General features: G+C 41.9%; 1 protein-coding gene across 2 annotated transcripts in view; it reads right to left on the reverse strand.

Moving 5' to 3' along the window:
• Window positions 1-19737, reverse strand: part of LOC146590479 (NADP-dependent malic enzyme, mitochondrial-like) — a 126800-nt gene that overhangs the window by 28983 nt on the left and 78080 nt on the right. For both annotated transcript variants that reach the window (XM_085314555.1, XM_085314554.1), the window contains exons 4-6: window positions 9991-10066; window positions 4170-4331; window positions 1358-1461 (exon numbers count right to left, since the gene is read on the reverse strand). In XM_085314555.1, the coding sequence (XP_085170681.1) occupies window positions 1358-1461; window positions 4170-4331; window positions 9991-10066 (342 nt within the window). The remainder of the gene's footprint in view (window positions 1-1357; window positions 1462-4169; window positions 4332-9990; window positions 10067-19737) is intronic.

Raw genomic sequence — 19737 nt, forward strand, 5'->3', positions numbered from 1 at the left:
ACAGCAGTTACAACACTGACTGAAAACAAGTACCTTTGTGCAGTAGATGGGAAACTGCAGCTTGAAGGGTACTGACCTACGTCATATGGGGCATGTCTACATCATGCTGCTGAACAGCAAAAGACAGACTCTGGCCCTACAAGCAGCATTGTATACGCACAGTGTGCTGTACAAAGCTGAAGATACACAGCATCAACATATGACGAAGCTCTCCAAGATGTCCTCACCTCTCTCAAAACTTGGTTCATCAGTTATGATCGAATGGTCCTCAGCATTTCTGCCCTTATTTCCTACATCCCTCCACACATAGTCAGTTGGGTAGTCAGGCCAAACATAAAGATAAGCTTCTCAGCGGAAGGCTAGGTGTTGCCATCAGCCAGGGGACATTATGTCTCCTACCTCAAGGGAGACATAATGAACTGGTTGCTGATGACWCACGTACCACCTATACCCTCTCATTTCTGCATAAACACACACAGACACAGACACACACAGACCATTGGGGACAGAAAAAAAGAGAAATGATCAAGCACAGCTCCTTCAGCTGCAAAGAACAGACCCTACAACATACAGACATGCAGCAGCCATTAATCAGGCACAGACTGCAGCTCTCTGCCATTCCCAATCCATATTATCTTTTGCTTCAGGAAAGGCAGAAAATGCTGCTTTTTTTCCACATGGAGGAAATAAATGCAGKACAAGAAGTGCGCAGACAGCACTGAGATGCAATTCCCAGCTCTGTCTCTAGCAAGACTCCCTGGTACATCAGAAATCATCTGTCTCAGCCAGCCAGTGAGAATGGGAATATGTGCTCAGTCTGTCCTGTGATTAGAAAGATGATGGTTGTAATCCTGGCCTCCTCATTCCACAGGCTTCAATGTCAGCAGGGCAGCTTGCATTTTTACAGAGTAAGTGAGACAGAAGCTTTCTGCAGACTCAGGCAGTCAACATCACGCTATTTCCATTTAGATTTCCTTTACAATAGTGAATGATAAAAACTTCCTTTACAAAATGTAAACTAATTAAAGTTTAGATTCTGCCTATGCTGAATGAGTCCTGTAAATGCATGATGGAGGCCAGATACAGCCTACAGGGCACATGCTTGAYACCTCTGGCCTGTATGGACAGGAAATGGATATAAATAGTTAGCCCCATTTTGGTCCCCTGAAGATACAAATAATCTTGACGTACGAGTGCTCAAGCACAAAGAGTCATTTGTAGACCACCCAGGAGACTTGCATTTAAATGACCTTTCTTTGCTTGGACAATCAATTAGACTGATGTTTATTTCAAGAGTTGCAACATTTGTTCTTAAATAGAAGCAGCTCAGAGGAGGCATGTACACAATCCCACTTACTTGTTGGTAACTGCCTCCATAAACTCATCAATCAGTTCGTCGTATTGTTTCCCACGAACCCTCTTGTGTTTCAGTCCAATATAGAGTGGATCATTCAGGAGAGCCTAGGACACAAAGGAATTCTGTTGACAGTGTCTCTTCCATGGCTGGAGGGAGATTTATGTCCTAGCCTCCCAAAACATTTGTCTCTCTCAGTCATACTAGTTTCAGTCATTATGCATTTACACAGCTCTTCCAGATCCATGACAAGTTAACTTGTGCTATGGATCATCTTTTTGTGAAGACACAGTCAGAGGAACTTAGTGTTTGTTGGACTACAATAGGAAATGGAGCTCTGCATCCCCAGAACAGAAATAGTCTACCACGACACTCTACTAAGGGGTCTCTCTCACTGCTACTGAATAAAGATGACCTTGCACAGGGACTGTTTGCTGCTCAATCAGTTCTTGATTTCTTACTGAAGAGTGTTGACGAAACACTGCTTTGAGCACTGAAGTTTGCCTGCAGTAACCTGAAATGACCCATCATTTAGGCTTTTAGGAGCTAGCCCAGAGCTGAGCAGAACCAGTAATCAGTTGCTAGAAAGTTCCCATGCCCTTTAGCTAGCACTCAGAAATAGTTATCTGCAGTTGTCACAGCAGAGTATTTTCTTACCACAGACCAGTTTATTTTTTAGCTCCTGCTGTGAATATAAAAAAGGGCCAGGTGTTAAGTTAGGATCCGTATGTCAAAGGGCTGGCTCAGCATGGAAACAGCAATAACTYGGGGAAAACCACAGGACAGACAGTGGCAGGAGATAGGTGGGCCAACACCTCAGTGAGTCACTACAAAGGAACTAGAGTTCCTTCCTGATTTCAGGAACTGAAATCATCAATATAAGAAGAGGACAACCCACCACCAGTCTACTGTCCTGCRGCCATATGGGCTCAAAATGTTGGCAGAAATAAAATTAGATTTGTTTTTCTAGCCACAGCTGTTTTCCTTTAGCAGGAAAGATGAAAGAGGTTTTCATTTGTGTTTGATACACTAATTCTTTAGGGGCATGAAACAGAAAGCAGACTCATTTGTATTAATTCACTAGTTGTTCACATAGGTCTAAGTGCTCTGGGGCCTGTTCATGGAGTATAAAATTCTCTCATAGGTGAGCTTGGAAATGCCAAGCTCTGAAAAAAAGACATTTTTGCTGAAAGAATACGTGAAAGTATTCTAGTCTGTCAGAAAGACGAGGTGGGAAATGTTGTTAAAAATATAATAAAACTGCTATATTTAGTCCATTCTATCTGAGTTGCCCGTACTAGCAGCAGTCACCATAGGCTCACCATATATTAACAGGGAGAGATGAATAGGATGAATGCCTATCAGAAATCTCTTTCTGCACTGACAAAATGACGACGTTAGAATGAGCTCACATCCAGGTCAGAATGCTTCTAGGGTGTGCTTAGGGTTGGGTGAGGCTGGATTTATGCACATGAGAAAGTCATTAAATTAATTAATTAATTAATTAATTAATTGTATTATGAGGGAGACTCATGGTCAAAACGCAGGTCTGGAAACTGTGTTACTCTTATATCTTAATCCCAGTTCTGGAAATTGCTTCTACAGAAAAGCCTCAAGACACATAAACTACATGGGAGCYTGGACACGATGAAAGCATCCAAACCTCGGAGACTGATCTTGGAAGCCCCTGCCTCTGATACCAGCAACCCTTGAAGAYACCTAAAAACCACCCAGTGTGCTGCTCTGGATTGCAGTTTCCCTCTGCATACTGAGGTAGAAACAGATGGTCATGCATGTTCAGCAGTGGATGGGGAAGCACCTGCACCCAGGTCCTCCATGGACTGGCCACTGTACCAAAAGGATACAAGAATTCTGGGACCAGAGACAGAAGAAATGATTGGGAATCTCATACTAGATGTCATCTACGACCACTGATTTTGCTTGCTTTCTTTTCAAGTGTCTAGTATGAGAGACCTGGGGTTTGAGTGAAAGAGGTGCTGAAAATTCAGCTCTCAAATGAGTGTCTGAGAATGTCAGGCACTCATGGAAGCATRTATCTTCATACACAAGTTTAAAGCTTTTATACCCCAGATTTGTCATTTCTCTGAAGAAATATGTTTGATCTACTTAGGATCACRTGAGACAGAAGTACATTTTACAGCTGTGGACAAGCCCTGGTCATCACAAGTAACTATAGGATATTAAAAAAAAAAAAAAAGAAAAAAAAGAAAGACATCCTCACAGATGTCCATTCTGGCATTGTTAAAAGGCTGCATTTCAGCCTTTTGGAGACAGTCATAAGGCAAAAATCTGCAAACAGATGGAGTCCTCCTGTCTGTTTATCATGTGCAGTAAAGTGTGCAATCTGACAAAACACTGAAATTAATCATCCACAAACTACCCACCAGGGATTCTCCRTTTGCTGGAATACCGTCACCTCCACACAGGCACGGGCATCTGTCTGTTTCCTCACAATTACCACAGGAAGAATAAATCTGGATCTTCCTGGCTGAAATCTTTTAACTTAYCTTGCCACGCTGAAAGATAGAGCTGACCCATCAGCTCCAACTAGTAATGCTCTGAGTCTTCTCACCAGTGGACTAGGAGGCTACTCAGTGTTTATTTCAGCTCTCCATAARAACAAAAGCTTCTTGATCATTAAACAGGAATGCAACTTGGCCACTTCCCTGTAGTGCTGGTCTAGCCATTGATCTTGGATGTCTCTGGCTTTGCCTCCACATTTAAGGACCTRGCCTTAAGCATCAATCTCAACAATTCCTCCACCATCAGATTCATGAAAAACTGTAAGTCTTACCTCATTGTCTGTACCAACATCCAGCAGGACAGGGAGACACTGTTGTGGGTGAACTCCTCCACAAGCCGTGTACAAAGCAAGCTTCCCCACTGGGATACCCATGCCATAACTTCCTAGATCGCCTAATCCGAGAATCCTCTCTCCATCTGTCACCACGATAGCCTAGGAGGATCAAAAGACACTACTGTATGGTGTTACCAAGGCTCCAGTAACAAAACCAGCTCCACTGTCTTCATACTAATGCTATTTTCCAGTTACATTGTGCAATGCGTATTTGTTCCTTTTACAAGATGCCATGCTAATTAGCTATTGATGATACAGGRCTGTTCATTTTGGGGGAGACAACGTGACCAATAGGTAAGCTACTCAGTGTGGGAGTACAGCAGTTCTGCTCGCCAACATTACAATTGTGTTGCAGCAGAACCCAACAAGCATGGCTCTTTGTGCACTCCCAGCTGTACAGTCAGAAGCTGCATAGAAGAGATCTGAGYCTGATTTTTCCTCTTTTGTCACTGGACTACTAGAAAAAGAGCTCTGTGCAAAACCACCTTTGATCATGAACTGCTTTTATGGAAGAAATCAGCTCATGTCTTCACACTGTTTAATTGTGAAATGGCCAACATCAGAAAATTAAAGCAAAGCTGGGTCCTCTTGCCTCTGGTGTCTCACCGAGTAYGCAAGAGACATGACCCAAAATGGGGAGAGGAATAAAGAAAGAAGAGAGACATTCAGAGGGACAGAAGAAAGGAATAGAAGCAAAAAGAGTAGAAGGGGAATTGGTCAATGGTTACTTAGCAGATGTCTTGTGATTGCAAGACAGGCAGAAAGAAGTCATTTGCACTGCTAGCAGCATGGGCTGCAAAGGGGCCGTACTAACCCACTGGAGGCATATGTCCATGCACTCTCCTCTCATCCAGACAAGGTCATTTAAAGCCTCTTAAGAGTTAGGACTCTTCTCACCAGAGCCATTTACGCTGCAAGTGTCTTCATCTGAGCAAGTAATCCTGCACTCCCTTTACAATCAGTAGAGAAAAGGAGAAACTATTAAGGCACAACTCCACTCATCTCTATGTTGAGATGAAACCTAAACCTAAACAGACCTAAAACAGATCAGATTCACCCTGACTCAGAAGTATCTGTTTCACTCTATTGACTATAAAGGGGGCTAAGGGAACCTTGTTCACCCTAAGGGGCCATAGATATCTCCAGTTAGTGGGGAGCTCTCCTACACTACATATTTAATATTAAACTTTAATATTAAACTTTTYCCCCACCTAACTGGGAGTTAAACAATTGTCATTTAACTCTGTACAATTGGCCTTCTGCATTTCAGCAATTGCTACCACACCCAAATCTCTGTTCTACATCTTTCTGCTTTTGTCTTTACTGTATCTTTTCCTTGTGACAAGAAATAAAAGCCTGCTTAACAGTGTTCAAATTAGAAGTCCAAAGYTGAGCTATGCAACCTACACTTCACATCATCCAGACTTTAGAAGGAACAAGAAGCTCTGACTAAGGTTCACATATTTTAGGTTAACTACTATGTATGTCAGTTTTGTCCCCAGGGTCAGGCACTCTTGTGGGCAGCTCTGCAACCCAGTAAGAACAGGAAGATATCAGAGCCCACTCCCACTGGGGGAGAAAAGCTGTAAATACAATAACAAACCTCAACTTTCAATGCTGTCACGGCACTTCAGAGAACAAAGCGCTCACATCAAATGGATTACTGGACTGCGGGTGACTCAAAAGCACAGTCTAGCTTGGATTTCAAAGGAAAAGACAGTGGAAAAGTTCTTTATTTGCTCATCTGCAAAGTTAACGCCAAACTTAGGATACACACATGCATAGATGTGCTTCAGTAGGAAATAAAGAGAATGAGGGATTAGAAGCACACCAGCACATTTCACCAGATGTACTTTTTTTTTGTGGGAGACAATAAAGACAGGTCATTTTATTGGTAGGATGGAGAACCATTTCCTTGTTTAGAAATGGGTTTTCTCCAGGAACTTCTCCATTTTCCTATTTCAGTGTCCTTTCCTGCCTATTTCAGATGATTAAAGGGAGAAACCGTGAAAGGACTTAAACTTTTGCACTATGGCTTCATGATCAACAGTCAGATGCTTTTATTCAAYATAAACTATACACGTCTCCAATATATCTCCCAAGGACATTTTATGCCTTAATTTAATCTATTGTTTGTAATGAGAGAAAAGAGTTACATTACATTACACTACATTAGCTAGTTCAGGATTAAGCCTGAGGAGAAATAAAAGATAGACATGGCACAYGTGCACTTATTTTTCCTTTTACATCTATTTTGCCTTTTAGCAAAAAACAAAAAAAAAACCTCTGGTAGTTTTAGGGCGGGAATGTATATGATATATTCCAGGCTTGTAATGCACATAATAATAGTGACAATCTATATGTAACAGGGATTATTTTGAAACAGTCCTGCTCTATTTAGAGTATTTGTTGTTGTACTGTTGCCAGTTTCTTGTCTCTAGGAGTTAGAATTGCCTCAAAGTGAACCTTCAATGAAAAACCTGTTTAAACTAAAAGGACTATACACTTATGCTTAGGCTAGAAGCCCTTCTGGGGGAGATTCATAACCATGACAGTAATACTCTTACTCTCTTTCACTTTGGGACACTTTCTGATTTGTTTTTCTTTCTGAGTCAATGAGAAGTATTAGTCAGTGATGGGAAAGTCTCTTTTTTTGAGTGGACTCCATCTGTTTCTGGGTGTGCCCTCATTTCTTTTCCACACCCAGAGGATGCAATTGGGACTGGAAGGCAATAATTGGAATATGGAAAATAGTGAGTGCATACACTGAGACTGGTCTATCCTGATGTTGATACAAAAAAGTCAAAATTCTAACTATGTAGAGGATATTTTTGGAAAAAAAGAGTTAAGTACAGCTTGAAAACTTCTCAACAGGACTTGTAAACCCATCAGAGAAAGTACCTTTCTTCAGTCTTAAAAAGTGTTGTGCTGTATAGGTACCAAAGCTCTTCAAGGTACAGGACACTTAAAAAAATACAGGAAATCAGAAAATACAGCAAGAAAGACATTTGCTACTGTGTGTATTGGAGGGAGGAAGTTTGATTCATATTTGTTTATAGTTCTTTGGATTCAAAAAATAAAAAGTCAAGTTTTGGTGGGTAACTGACTGACAAGCACATTAAAATAACATTTTTAATCAATTACCACCACATGATCAACACTCAACAAACAGGACATTGTTGTGAAGGACACACGGGGTGGAAGCAGTTGCCTTGGTATGAGTGGCTGCTGAAGAGCAGGCAACCTGAGGCCTGTGTGCAAGGGAAGCTCTGTCTGAGGAGAGAAATCTTTCTAACTGAACCACTGGTTTAACAGTTAGGAACCTGTTTACCTCCTTCAGTACTACAAACTTTCTTGACTCTGGTCAAGTCTTTGCCTAAAAGTTAGGTTTGTAGTTTAAGCCAATTACCTAGATAATTTCTAAACTTCTTTGATAGTTGATGGGGAGGGACGGAAATCTCCATAGATTGTCTTCTTCATCCAACACCTGTTTTGGTAAGGGATGAAAGRTGTTAGTTCTCTTTGAAGATGCTCATCTTCCTCTTTACTGATCATTACAGCAGCATTAACAAGATGAGATTAGGCACTGAGTCTTTAGACAGCTAACATAAACTGAGATGAATCTGGACCATAGGCTGTCTTCAGTCACATGCTGTAGGTGAGCAGCTCAGTATTGCAATGCCTAAGGAGCAGCCATCTAGACCAGCAGAGTGATCCAGCACCCTAAGCTCATCTCCAAGATCCCTGGGCAACGAAGAGAGGTGAGTGCCTTTGTTATCATCCCCATGTCTCTATATTGATCATACAAGGTCAAGCTTTCTAGGAGGAACTGAGGCTCTGCCTTGAGCTCACCAACAGAAAACAGTATGTTCAAGGACAAGTCTGAATATCTCTATCTGCCTGAGATTCAAAATACTGCATGCACTTCTCAGGATAAGCATCCTATTGAGAGAGGGAGGGTAGGCAGGCCCATTCCACGGCCTGCAGTGTAGCRTACTTGTCGATGAACCAGAGATACAGCTTCTGGACTCCCACCAACCTGAGGTGTTTTGAACCCACAGCTCCCATTCCCCAGGACAATGCCGCACCACAAAGCTATCCTGTGTGAACCCCTGTGTCCCTCCTGCGGTAGATGGGTCACAACGTAGAAAAAAGAAAAAGATTGAGGAATGAGAGAGAAAATAAGCAAGATTAGGACTGTGTGCATTTTATCCAATGTCTCTTCATGGCAAGATTCATTAGCAACCTTGGAATAGAAACACAAAAACAGGCTGCCACATGAATAAGATCAGAAATGGCCTCCTCCTAGCTTATTCTATTTCTAGCACTGTGATTCTTTCAGAGCGGTCAGATCAGAGCTTGGCTGAGGCTTTGCTAACTTCAGCAGAGCACTCTTCCAGCCCTCCCAGGAATAGGATCCAAGCCTCTGACACAGGTTTCCCACTTCCATGGCAGGTGCTGTTGCCATGAGGCAAAATGTGGGGCAGCATCTCCACGTATTTCTCCACTGCCTTTAACAGAATACTGCTGTTAGAGGTCCATGTGTTCTGAGCCTGCCTGAAAAACTAAGGTCCTCTTAGGYGCAGTTCAGGGCGCCTCCCTACTTATCTCAAAATCACAACAGTGCTCAAGTGCTATCAGTTCAGACGAGGAGAATTCTGTGTACAAACATATATAGAAACATGCAGTTCAAAACAGAAATACTGATGGAATTAGTTGCCTCTGTGGTCTGGCAGATTAGGAAAGTAGATAGTCTGAATCTCTTCCACGGATCACTGCACTTCCTATCGTCTGTTTTGGATGCCAGAGGGGGCTGTCTCAACAAGCGTTTAACCTTCCTATGCCAGCTCCCCTAACTGCAAAACCATCTCTCTCACCATAAGAGTTGTGCTAACAATCCTGAGTCAGAAAGAACCAGAAATACTGAGATCTTTGGACAGAGTAAGGACAAAATATCTAGTCTGCATTCGTTCTCCCCAGTTCCAAAGGCAAGGTTATAGGAATATGATTACTTCTTCTGGAAACACTTTAAATACTGTTTCTTTTTCTTAGAAATGGAAAACGTTTGGAAGGTTTGCTCAGCTTTGTTTCTGGGAGAAACAGACGATGGATATGAGATTGAAGTTCTGTCCACAGTCAAGGGAATCCCAAGCACCCATATTTTCAAATTGAGGAAGGAGGTGATTGGCATGACCTGTCTTTACTGTTGACTTTATTTCATGCCATGGACTTGCCTGCCCCTGAGCTCTAGTGAAAAACACTTCAAAAGATTGCTTTTCGGGTGGAGAGTAAGTAGCTTTTTCGGCTGCTATCAAACATTATCTGGAAAGTTGACGGTGTTCTGGAGGCTGCATGACTCATTGGATTTGGGAATGAATCCCACAAGCAAGTTAACTACGCAGATATCTTAAGAGGTTTAGTATATTTTAAAAAGTTAGATAGTGGCAAATAGCCACAGAATTCTTCAATATCCATATTTCAAGTCTTGGCCAGGGCCCCATCCTGCAAAAATGTGTTACAATGCACACTCTTCTTATGCACCAAGGTCCTGCTACTTTTGATAAAGATTTTTTCAGTGGATCCATTTTAGAGTCTCTGGGGTGCAATTGCTGGCCTGGAAACTTTTTGAGGGAGGAAATGTTTATATCTTGTCCTTTTAAACAGCAATTCTGTAATAATGCCAAGTAGTTCTATTTAATATCCCATTTTGCACCCAACTCCCTATAGTTTCCCCATCCACAGAGGACATGACACATACCTTAATATTTTCTTCAGGCCAAGAATTTAGCATTGTTGCAATATGTCCTTTGTCATGAATGGTGATAAACAACCCCCTAAGAAAGAAAAAGAAATCTTGTAATAAAATCAGCAACTCTAAGATAAAATAAAACAAGTAAAACTTGAAAATGCAGGGAAATAAGCTACTGAGCAGAAACACAGGCTATTCACTGGCATGTAAATGAGGCATCTGGGGATAGCTAATACAAGTTCAATTTTCGTTTCACAACACTAAGCCTCAAGATTCTTCGGCAGCTTCATTCAACAGTCAGGTATTGCACATTCCACCTTTGTGAAATTTCTTTGTTTTGGGGAGCAAGCTTAGACTTATCCCCAAAGAACTTTCTTGTTAAAATAATTCTGCTAAATGTAGAGGACGATGATGATTTTACTTAAAATCTCCTTATAGCTCTTTCACAAAAAGCTTATTGCTGGTAGCTCAAACAATGAATGTGTGATTCTTCTCATCCAGGTAATGATGTTAATCATAAAGACAGCTACTTCAGAACTAGTCATCCCTCTCTAGTCAAAAGAACTTTGAATGTTTCTAAGCCCTTCAGAGAGTTTGGAGGTCTACTCAGAATGAGATTAATTACGTTCCAGAAACAAATTACACAGTGAATCTAGACAACTTCTTTTGATATTAACAACTATACTTTAGAGAGCTAAAGTTAGATCCAACCTGAGCAGGTTCCTGATGATGTAGAGTAGTCCCATGAGCAAGGACACCAGTCTGGGTCTGAGGAGGGTTGAGTCTTTGTAAAGTCTTTGCCATCTATGCCAGCTGATCTCAGAGAAGACTGTTTTGCTCCTTGAAACTGTMTCTTCTCTTGCTCTTTGTCTCTAGGAACTATAAACATTTCAAGGGAAGCCTGTCTCCCTCTGTTCATCTAGTCTGAGCTCTACAAGTAGCTGCGGCCTTAGGGCTACAGATATGRAGACACTGGCTGCTCGTCATATGGGCTTGATATGTGTATACAACTTCATTCAGTAACTCCAYGCACCTCACTTGGCATTAAAATCAGTGATGACTAGTGCAAAGCATTCCCCATGTGTGCCCCTTGTAATATAAGCATTTGGATCAATATTTGCTATTGCATTTGCCTTGACCATTCAAAACTTGCCTTTAAAACACTCTTTTCTACCTGATTATCTGAYCCCAGATTTTTGACACCTGCATTCACCTAATGAAAAACACCCAGAAATATGAAAAGTAAAACAGAAAATTAAATGTTTGGATGAAACKTCAGCGTCAGGTATTTGCAGCAACAACAGTGTACCTGATCACATTAAGGCTAAACTCTTCTCAAATCAAAGGTTATCACTGTTTAAAGAAATGCCATCTTTTTAATAAAATTAGGATCTGGAAGACAGTATACTTGGAATGTGTTTTAGACCAGCAGCTTATTTTCTCCTCTTCRCTGTTATAATCCAAAATAGCATCCTTACCATAGATACTTCCAAWTCCAGGATAATATTACTTACATTGATTAATTTCTGCTTAGATATTTTGGCATTTTAAGCTCCATTTTAGCAGGGTTGACCCCAAAGCAGCAGCCTCTTCCATATGTGTTTCATATTAAACTGTTTATGCTGTTTATAGTATCCTCTAATCAGCACAAATCAAAGACTAACTTGACTCCTCCTGGGAGGCTGAGGCACTCATTTTCCTTGCCTTGTTATCTGATCAGAAATTCCGCAGTTATGCAGGAGCTACACCAATGACWACTATTGTGTCAGAAAGCAGCTGGAACACCAGAGAAATACGTGTTTGATGCTTACATGTCCCTATTGTTGCTCAGCTCCAGTAAGTTCAGATCTGRTCATGGTTGAGGGTTCTAATGTGAAATGTTAGCTAGAAAAAAGCTCATTTTTAGAGGCGTTTGAGAACAACTTCCATTGTAAGTCCATACTAGTAATGAACAAGTCAACAATATCTAGTTTTGCTCTCCGGTGAGGACATCCCTCATATAACTCTTCTAGGAGGGCAAATATCTTCCCACAGTCAACTGCGGGATCTTAATGAAAAAGCCCAACTTTGAAAACAAGAAAAATAAAACAGTGATGGCTTCTACACTAAYCAAGTCTCAATCACATAGAAAGATCAGAACTGCAAGAAAAGGAAAGTACTGGTCCATTTATTCAGTGTAATTTTTTAAAACTGCGTCCAGTAACCAACAAGTTAATCACACACACATGGCCTACCTCAAAGGCATTATTCACAGTCATTAATCTCCATAAAAAGGAATTGTTGTACTCCTGCCTTCTACCTTCAGAAATAACTCAATAAGCAGGGATTAAAAGCATAAATTATTAATATCATTGCAGATATTTCAAGTTACAACATRTTTATAAAAAGAATGTTACCACTTTAATGTAGTATTTTCTGAATATAATAGAGATGCTTATTACTCGAGAGTCTAAAAACATGCTTCATCTACTCAGATGTCTTTAGTGCTGAGAGGAACCCATGAGCTATTTAACCTGTGAGAGACATCCAGTGCTTGCAGCAGAAACTGAAATCCAGCTCTATACCCATCACCTGTCCTGTGGCTTGGTGAATATCTAGTTGTTTCATATAAACAAGAAAGGATGAATACCCACTCTGTCAAAAGAGCTCCTGGCTCCGAGTGCTGTCTTGGGAGGGCAGTGGGCTGCTTTCCAAACCCTGCTCCAGATGTCTGAGAAGAGAGATTTCAGCCTGGGTCTTCTAWAATCTGACGACAGCTCTCATTATGTTGCTTAGGAAAAGGACACTTACTACTACTACCRCTATAGGTTTTGCCTGAGAACAGACTGGCTTGGGTTAAAATAGCCAAATTCATGTTGACAGCTGATAAATAAGCCAAAAGAGACATCCCTCACTGATTTTTTGATACCTTTAACATTATTTTTATCCGATATTAATTTAATATTAGTTTACTTGATGTTTATCTCCCGTTGAATAAGGTAATTTCTGTGGATCCTTTTCTGAAAAGAGAATGGCTATGGACACACATCYGCTCTCTGATCAAGCCATGCCATGGACAAGGTCCCCAGTCCTAGCACCTTATCTCTACTGTCACACATATGGAGGAGTTTAGATGGAAAACAGTTCCCTACTTTACTCCAGGCAAAAGCAGGTGGCTTAATTCACAGAATCACAGGATGGYTGAGGTTGGAGGGGACCTCTGGAGATCATCTCGTCCAACCTCCCTGATCAAGCAGATGAACATTTCAGACGAACAAGTAACACCCTAATGGCACAACCAGATTTGACAATTGTGTATTTTTACTCCTCACAGAGAAGAATCTACGTTCACAGTTAGCTGTACCAAACACACAAACAAAGGCATAAAAATACTCACAAGAAATAGAGCTTAGTAAAAATTAACTAYCCTACCAATGTCAAGCCAGGATGTACAAACCGTGCCACCACTTCTGGCTAAACAATAACCTTGAGAGCTGTTACTTTGCAGGTGGTAACACGGAGGGGGGAGTGCTCCAACCTGCACTCATCAGGGGTTTCAGAGCTTCAGCCTCCTATCCATCTCTTTAAAATCACTGGTTTCATTACAGACTTCTTCAGTTACGGTGGAAGTTAGACTAGATTTTTATGTGCCAGTTAGCATGYCTATAAGGATCCAGGGAATTTCGAGGAGTGTTAAAGCTTCTTAGTTTGTCACTGGCCCAGGATTTCTGTGTGGATTTCAGCAATTCAGTCAGTCTGTCTGAAATGAACTGCAGGATCTGGGAGATTGCAATCATGACTGCAGAATCTGCCAAAGGGTTTGGATATGTTCACTTAGACCCCATGAGACTGTTTCCCATCCCTAAGCCAGGGCCATTTTCTTTTTCTTTCTGGTTTTGTTCCAGTCGAATTCATGGAAGTGTTCCAGGAATAAGTTACCAAGCTACACAACTTATCATGTGAACCACTGGAAAAATCCTGTGTTTGTGCTCAGTACCTGCTAAATCTTGACCATGCTGATGGCATTATAAAAGATCCAAAATGAAGACAATCYCAGAACTGCAACACTCATATTAGAAAGAATTCAGAGACAAGGGAGACTGAGGCGGAGATCCCCAGAGTGGGAAATGACAGATGATGGCAATGGCTTTTAGGAATAATGTTCGTTTCTTGCCAGCAATTGCGAAGGAACAAGTCTTAACACGTCTCAGTTGTTAGCAAACAAAAATATTCTTGTATTCTTTCATTCAATGAGAAGCTGCTTCTCCAAAAAGCTAAAATAGTGTTCCCCTTTCTGATCTCCGTGGTTAGCAATGCTGCCTTGTGAACTACTTCCATTAGAAGAAACAATGTATGATGGAGACAAGTATCTCTAGAGCACTGGTGTTCATTTACTGTGAATGTGTAAAACCTCATCTCCCCAAACACACAGGGGAACAAGGAAAGATTATGTAATTTCATTCCTCACAGCCCCAATTTCTTGTCACTTCCTTCCTAACCAAAAGTCTCTCTCTCGCTAACAGCTTCTCCTTGGTGTCACAATTACCAGGACTTCTGTGGCTGTGTTTGCAACTCTCCTTGGTGCTGTCTCTACCCACTTTCCTAGCCTGCTGTTTCTTCTGGCATACAACCAAACAGGAATCCAATGCAAACAATGCCTTAGCCTCTACGTTTGCTTTATCGGGCTCCAAGAAAACTTCTYTGACCACAGTGCTGCGGTCTTTTTACAGTCTTCCTTTGTGCTATAGTTTGTGGTAGCAAACCCCAAACTTCAGTTGCCTAGTTACATCCAGACACCTCTCTACACTTACCAGGCGCGAATGACAGGCGACAGCACGTATATCCACGAGCTTTACCAACCTGGCTGATAGTCACAGAAGAGCGAAACAGAAGACAGCACTCGTCCACTGATTTGTACACTAGCATGAAGACAAAGGACTCTAGTCCTTGCTCCATACGAATTTCCCTTGGTGGATCATAACTTGTCAGGTGTTGAAAAGCACAACAAACACTCACCCAACCCAGTTTCACTTTTCTTCCCCTCCCTCACTCCTCTGTGAGGACTACTCCCAGAAGACAAAGATGCTTGTTCAGTGAAGAAAGGAGGTATTTGTATGGTATTATCCAATATTTGCATATATTGTAGTGGTCAGTCTTTGGTATCTAGCATGAAGAATACAAAAATTCAGCTGAAAATTCCATGTGCTTTATGCACAGAAATCAGTCCATCAGCCTAAGTTACTGCACTTCAAAAAAGATATATCAAAGATATTTTAATTGCCTACCAGCCTTCATCTTATACAGCAACTTGTTCCCGTGTACAGGGAATGACAAAGGGAAGTAGATGAAAATGGCAGCTGAGGTCCCTGATGCTCTAAATACTTTCTCATTGCTTGCCAACCAGGACAGGAGAGAGCCCCTTGCAATCAGCCTGGCTCCATGTGTGTGTGCTACCTTACCAGTCTGCAATGATTTGCAAGACTAAATCAGGAATACGACAACAAAAATCAGGCTTTTGTTTTCTTTCCATTCCCTAACTTCTAGTCTGCGTGCTATGAGAACTTGCTCTACACGTGAGGAGAGGACAGAGTACCGGGTAGGGTAGCATTAAGGAAAATGAATGTACTTACACTACTGTGTCTTAAATCAAATTGGCGGGCATTATAATTCAATGCTTCTGTCCATATAGGAAAGGCTCATTCTCAGAACAAAAATGTTCAGCAGTAAAGGTTAAGCATCTCAACTCAAAACCTGAGCATGACGAAATCCTGTCCACATTTAAGTTCCTAGTTCTTTTGACTTAATAAGGTCAGGACTTTGCTCAGAATGTGTAGGAAATCCATGGGACGTCATTACTTAAAAACAAAAAAACAAAAACAAACCAAAATGATGAGTCAGATCTTAGCCAATATCTGAGCCTGCAGAGGGTTGCTGCTGAGCACTCTGAAAAAGCTGTGAGACAGTGGTCAGAAACCTACACTGAGATACCATGTGCAGCAAAGGGCAGGACTTTGACGGGTACAGTGCAAGCTGACCTTCTGCACTGATCACAAACGTTGCTTTACCTAAAGGCTTGGTTTTGCTGGTAAGAGCAAGATTGTTTCACAGTAATGTCGAAGTTCACCTGAAAAATTATCTTTAAACTCAGAATGAAAAAGACAAGTTGACTTGTCACTGCGAAAGGATGCTGACTGCTGATGCCAGTCACTCTGTGCTCTTTTGAGTCTGGTAAAAATATGTCCCAGTCCAGCTGACCCGTAGGCTGCCCATAGCTGCAAAGAGGACATGCATTAGCAAGGGATCTGCTGATGGCCCCAGCTTTTGTTATATGCTGTGAAAAATTGTCACTGTTTTGCCAGAAATATGCAGGAGGACTCAGCACTCTGTGGATGCAAGGCTGGTTCGTGCCACAGACGCAGTAAAAAGAGGTTTCAGCAAAGCCCCACACTTGTTTATTTATTTTCACTTTCAACATGTGTACACAAAACTGACAGGTTGAGCAACATGAGCCTCTAGAGACATTTCCACCAGCYGCACGCATATTGTTGATTTTTTGGGTTCTGATCTCTGCCAAAACTGGATAAGAGGCTTCGAAGTAACAAAACAAACTTTAAAAATCGTTTGGCTCTTTTAGAGAGTGTGAGCTTCTAAATGCCTGTGGGCTATAGCCTTTGGAGAGAAAGTATGTCCTAGCATGCACTGATTTGTCTAAATACAGTACAATTAATCATCACATTGGACAAGATCACTGGGTTGATTCATCCACTGTATTTACAGATTTGTTTATAATAAAARCCAAGAACTTTTTGTTGTGTTATATAATTTTCTTTGTAAATTGTAGGACACTGAACAGTTCTCTGAGGTACTGATGAAGAAGTAACAGAAACCAAGCACAATCATCAACTAACSAAATCTATACAGAGATTTTTAAGACAGAAATTACAGAATCCTGTAATTTCAGTATAGTATAAGGTTTAATTTAAAATAATCTATGAGATGAATGATTGCTTTAATAGCACAAATGTTYTCAAGACTGTCATAATATATTTTAGCCAAGAAAACCAAAATTCAATGAGGAAGACAGAAGACGCAGGTTTGAAGGCATGATAACAAAAAATTCACCATATGAAACACTCAAATTCACACAGTGTAATCTCCACGATCATAAGGGACTCAACACAGCAAAGCTGTAGAAAACTGCCAAAGATCAGGAACAGAGTGATTGCTCTTGTGGCCAAGAGGGCCAATGGTCTCCTGGGGTGCATTGGGAAGACTATTGCCAGCAGGTGCAGGGAGGTGATCCTGCCCCTCTACGCAGCCCTGGTGAGGCCTCATCTGGAGTATTGCGTCCAGTTCTAGTCTCCCCAGGACAAGACACACATGGAGCTACTGGAGAGAGTCCWGTGTAGGGCTACAAAGATGATCGGAGGGCTGGAGCACCTGCCCTGTGAGGAACGGCTGCGAGAGCTGGGCCTCTTCAGCTTGGGCAAGAGAAGMCTGAGGGGGGATCTGATCTGATCTGTGTACAAGTACCTGAAGGGAGGGTGTCAAGGGGATGGCGACAAACTCTTTTCAGTTGTCCCCTGCGACAGGACAAGAGGCAATGGGCAGAAATTGAAGCACAGGCAGTTCCGCCTGACCGTGAGGGGGAATTTCTTCCCTGTGAGAGTGACAGAGCCCTGGACCAGGTTGCCCAGAGAGGCTATGGAGTCTCCTTCTCTGGAGATCTTCAAGGCCCGCGTGGATGCAACCCTAACATGCTCTAGGTGACCCTGCTGAGCAGGGAGGTTGGACTAGATGATCTCCAGAGGTCCCTTCCAACCTTACTGATTCTATGATTCTATGATTGCTTCCRAACTCAGAGACCAACATGTGCAGATTGCAGGGGCAGCTGCAGCCCTCCAATCTCTTTGGCATATTCCAGACCCTGCCACAGTAGGAAAGGCCAGATCAGAGCCTAAAGCAAAGCTTTCAGATCTGCGTCCTACTCTGCCCTATTATTAACACTCAGGACTATTTTTAGCTGTTTTTCTAAGAAAGGAGAGATCAATTTGATCTTTCTGTCTCTGTTTCTCCTCTTACCTGCTAGATGATTCCTATTAAATTTATCAAAAAGGCAAAGGTCTCAAAGATGTTTGCTTCTACACCTTTTTTTGAAACTCACTGTTTGGATAAAGGGAAAATTCATGTCCACACAACCTTGTTAAGGGATATGCAGTCTTTCCTCTGACAATTAACTAGCTTCTGGTCATCCACAGCATGTGCTGCTTCATACCTCATTTCACCGAGTCCTCTCTAGCCCAGCCTAGCAAAAACGCTATTGGGCTAAACAGAAGACAGAGAAAAGGAGAAAAAAGTCTGATTGTAAGGGAAACCAAATGAAAAAGTGAAAGGGTCTCAGTATTTAAAAAGTCCAGACAGGAAACTTGAGAGGACAGTGAGCAGATCACCCAAAGCTGAGCCTGCTGCTCCCCAAGGAAGAAGGAAGGGGAGAGGCAGGATCTGGTGAGAATAACTACCATGGATTCCTTTCCTACTGGAAAGGAATGAGGGACATGAGAGGGAACAGCAGGTTTTACAGAGAAGAGGTGTTAGGGAAAGGTGGACAGAAATAACTAGGAATCATGAATTCATTAGTTCTTCTAGTCATGAGCACTCTGAAAAATACATGGCCCTTGTCAGCGGGCATGGAAGGAGAAAGACCAGCACAGTAACTGCTGATATGCAACAATGTGAGAAAGCAGAGGGGTGGCAGGGGGTCCCCAACAGATCTCTGAGATCCATAGTCTGTAATTAGGGGACGAGGTGAGCATACACATTGCTTTTGGCTTGTGATTTGCTGATTGTACCTACTGGACTCTCAGGACAGGCTGTTTTTAAGCATTCCTAGAGTAACTCAGAAGGGTGTAACCAGACAACTGTCATGTCATAGCATAATTCAACATTTAACTGTATTTCAAAACTCGGGAAAACAATTTCTTTCCATTGTTCATTTTCAGCAGTGGTGTTTCCACAGTGGTATTTATGAAGAGCTCTGAGGATGTCTACATAAGGATGTAGTCACTGAGCTCCCACTGGAGTCAATGGCTGGGAAACAGCCAAGTAGTTCTGCAGCATGGGATCTGATTCTTGCTCACCCTCAGCACCTAGAGCTCTGTTCTTGCAGAGGAGCAGGGAGAGGAGAAATCAGGCTGTTCATCTGCTATCCATACATAAATTTATAGATGCACATGGATAAAGACCAGTCTTTGAAATGAGACATAGGATGCCACCACTCAGGGATCACATCAACCAGTGAGTGTTGGCATTTCTCAAATTCAGTACTGTTTGCTGCACTTGAGCCCATCACGCTCAAGCAGCTCAAACTCCCCAGTTCCAGAATAGCTTCAAGTATAGGAAAATGGAGCTGATCGCTTCTTTTTCTCTGCCTTTCTGGAGCCTGAGTCCTAACTCAACCTGCCTGATGGAAGCCTGGTAGTATTTCAGTAACTGGAAAATTACAGAGTTGCAAGGAGAAACATGTCAAGATGAGCAATCAGTGCTGTTGCCCAGTGATGTTGACCAAGGAGCCCTTGTCTGCTTTAACTGGTAAGCACATACTGTACTTTATTTCACTTGATAATACAGAGGTCATGGTGGGATAAAGACTCCCTAGGAAGTTAAATTAAATCCTAGCCTGATTATATTTCCTTCCTGTGTTGAGAAAATTCCTCCAAGACCCACACCTTCACTTTTAAAGTGCACTGCAGGGAGCCCTGAGAATGAACACAGAATTAG

The sequence above is a fragment of the Rhea americana genome, unplaced genomic scaffold (genome assembly GCF_003343005.1).
Source record: "Rhea americana isolate MKP2758 unplaced genomic scaffold, rheAme1 scaffold_407, whole genome shotgun sequence".
Classification (NCBI taxonomy): domain Eukaryota; kingdom Metazoa; phylum Chordata; class Aves; order Rheiformes; family Rheidae; genus Rhea; species Rhea americana.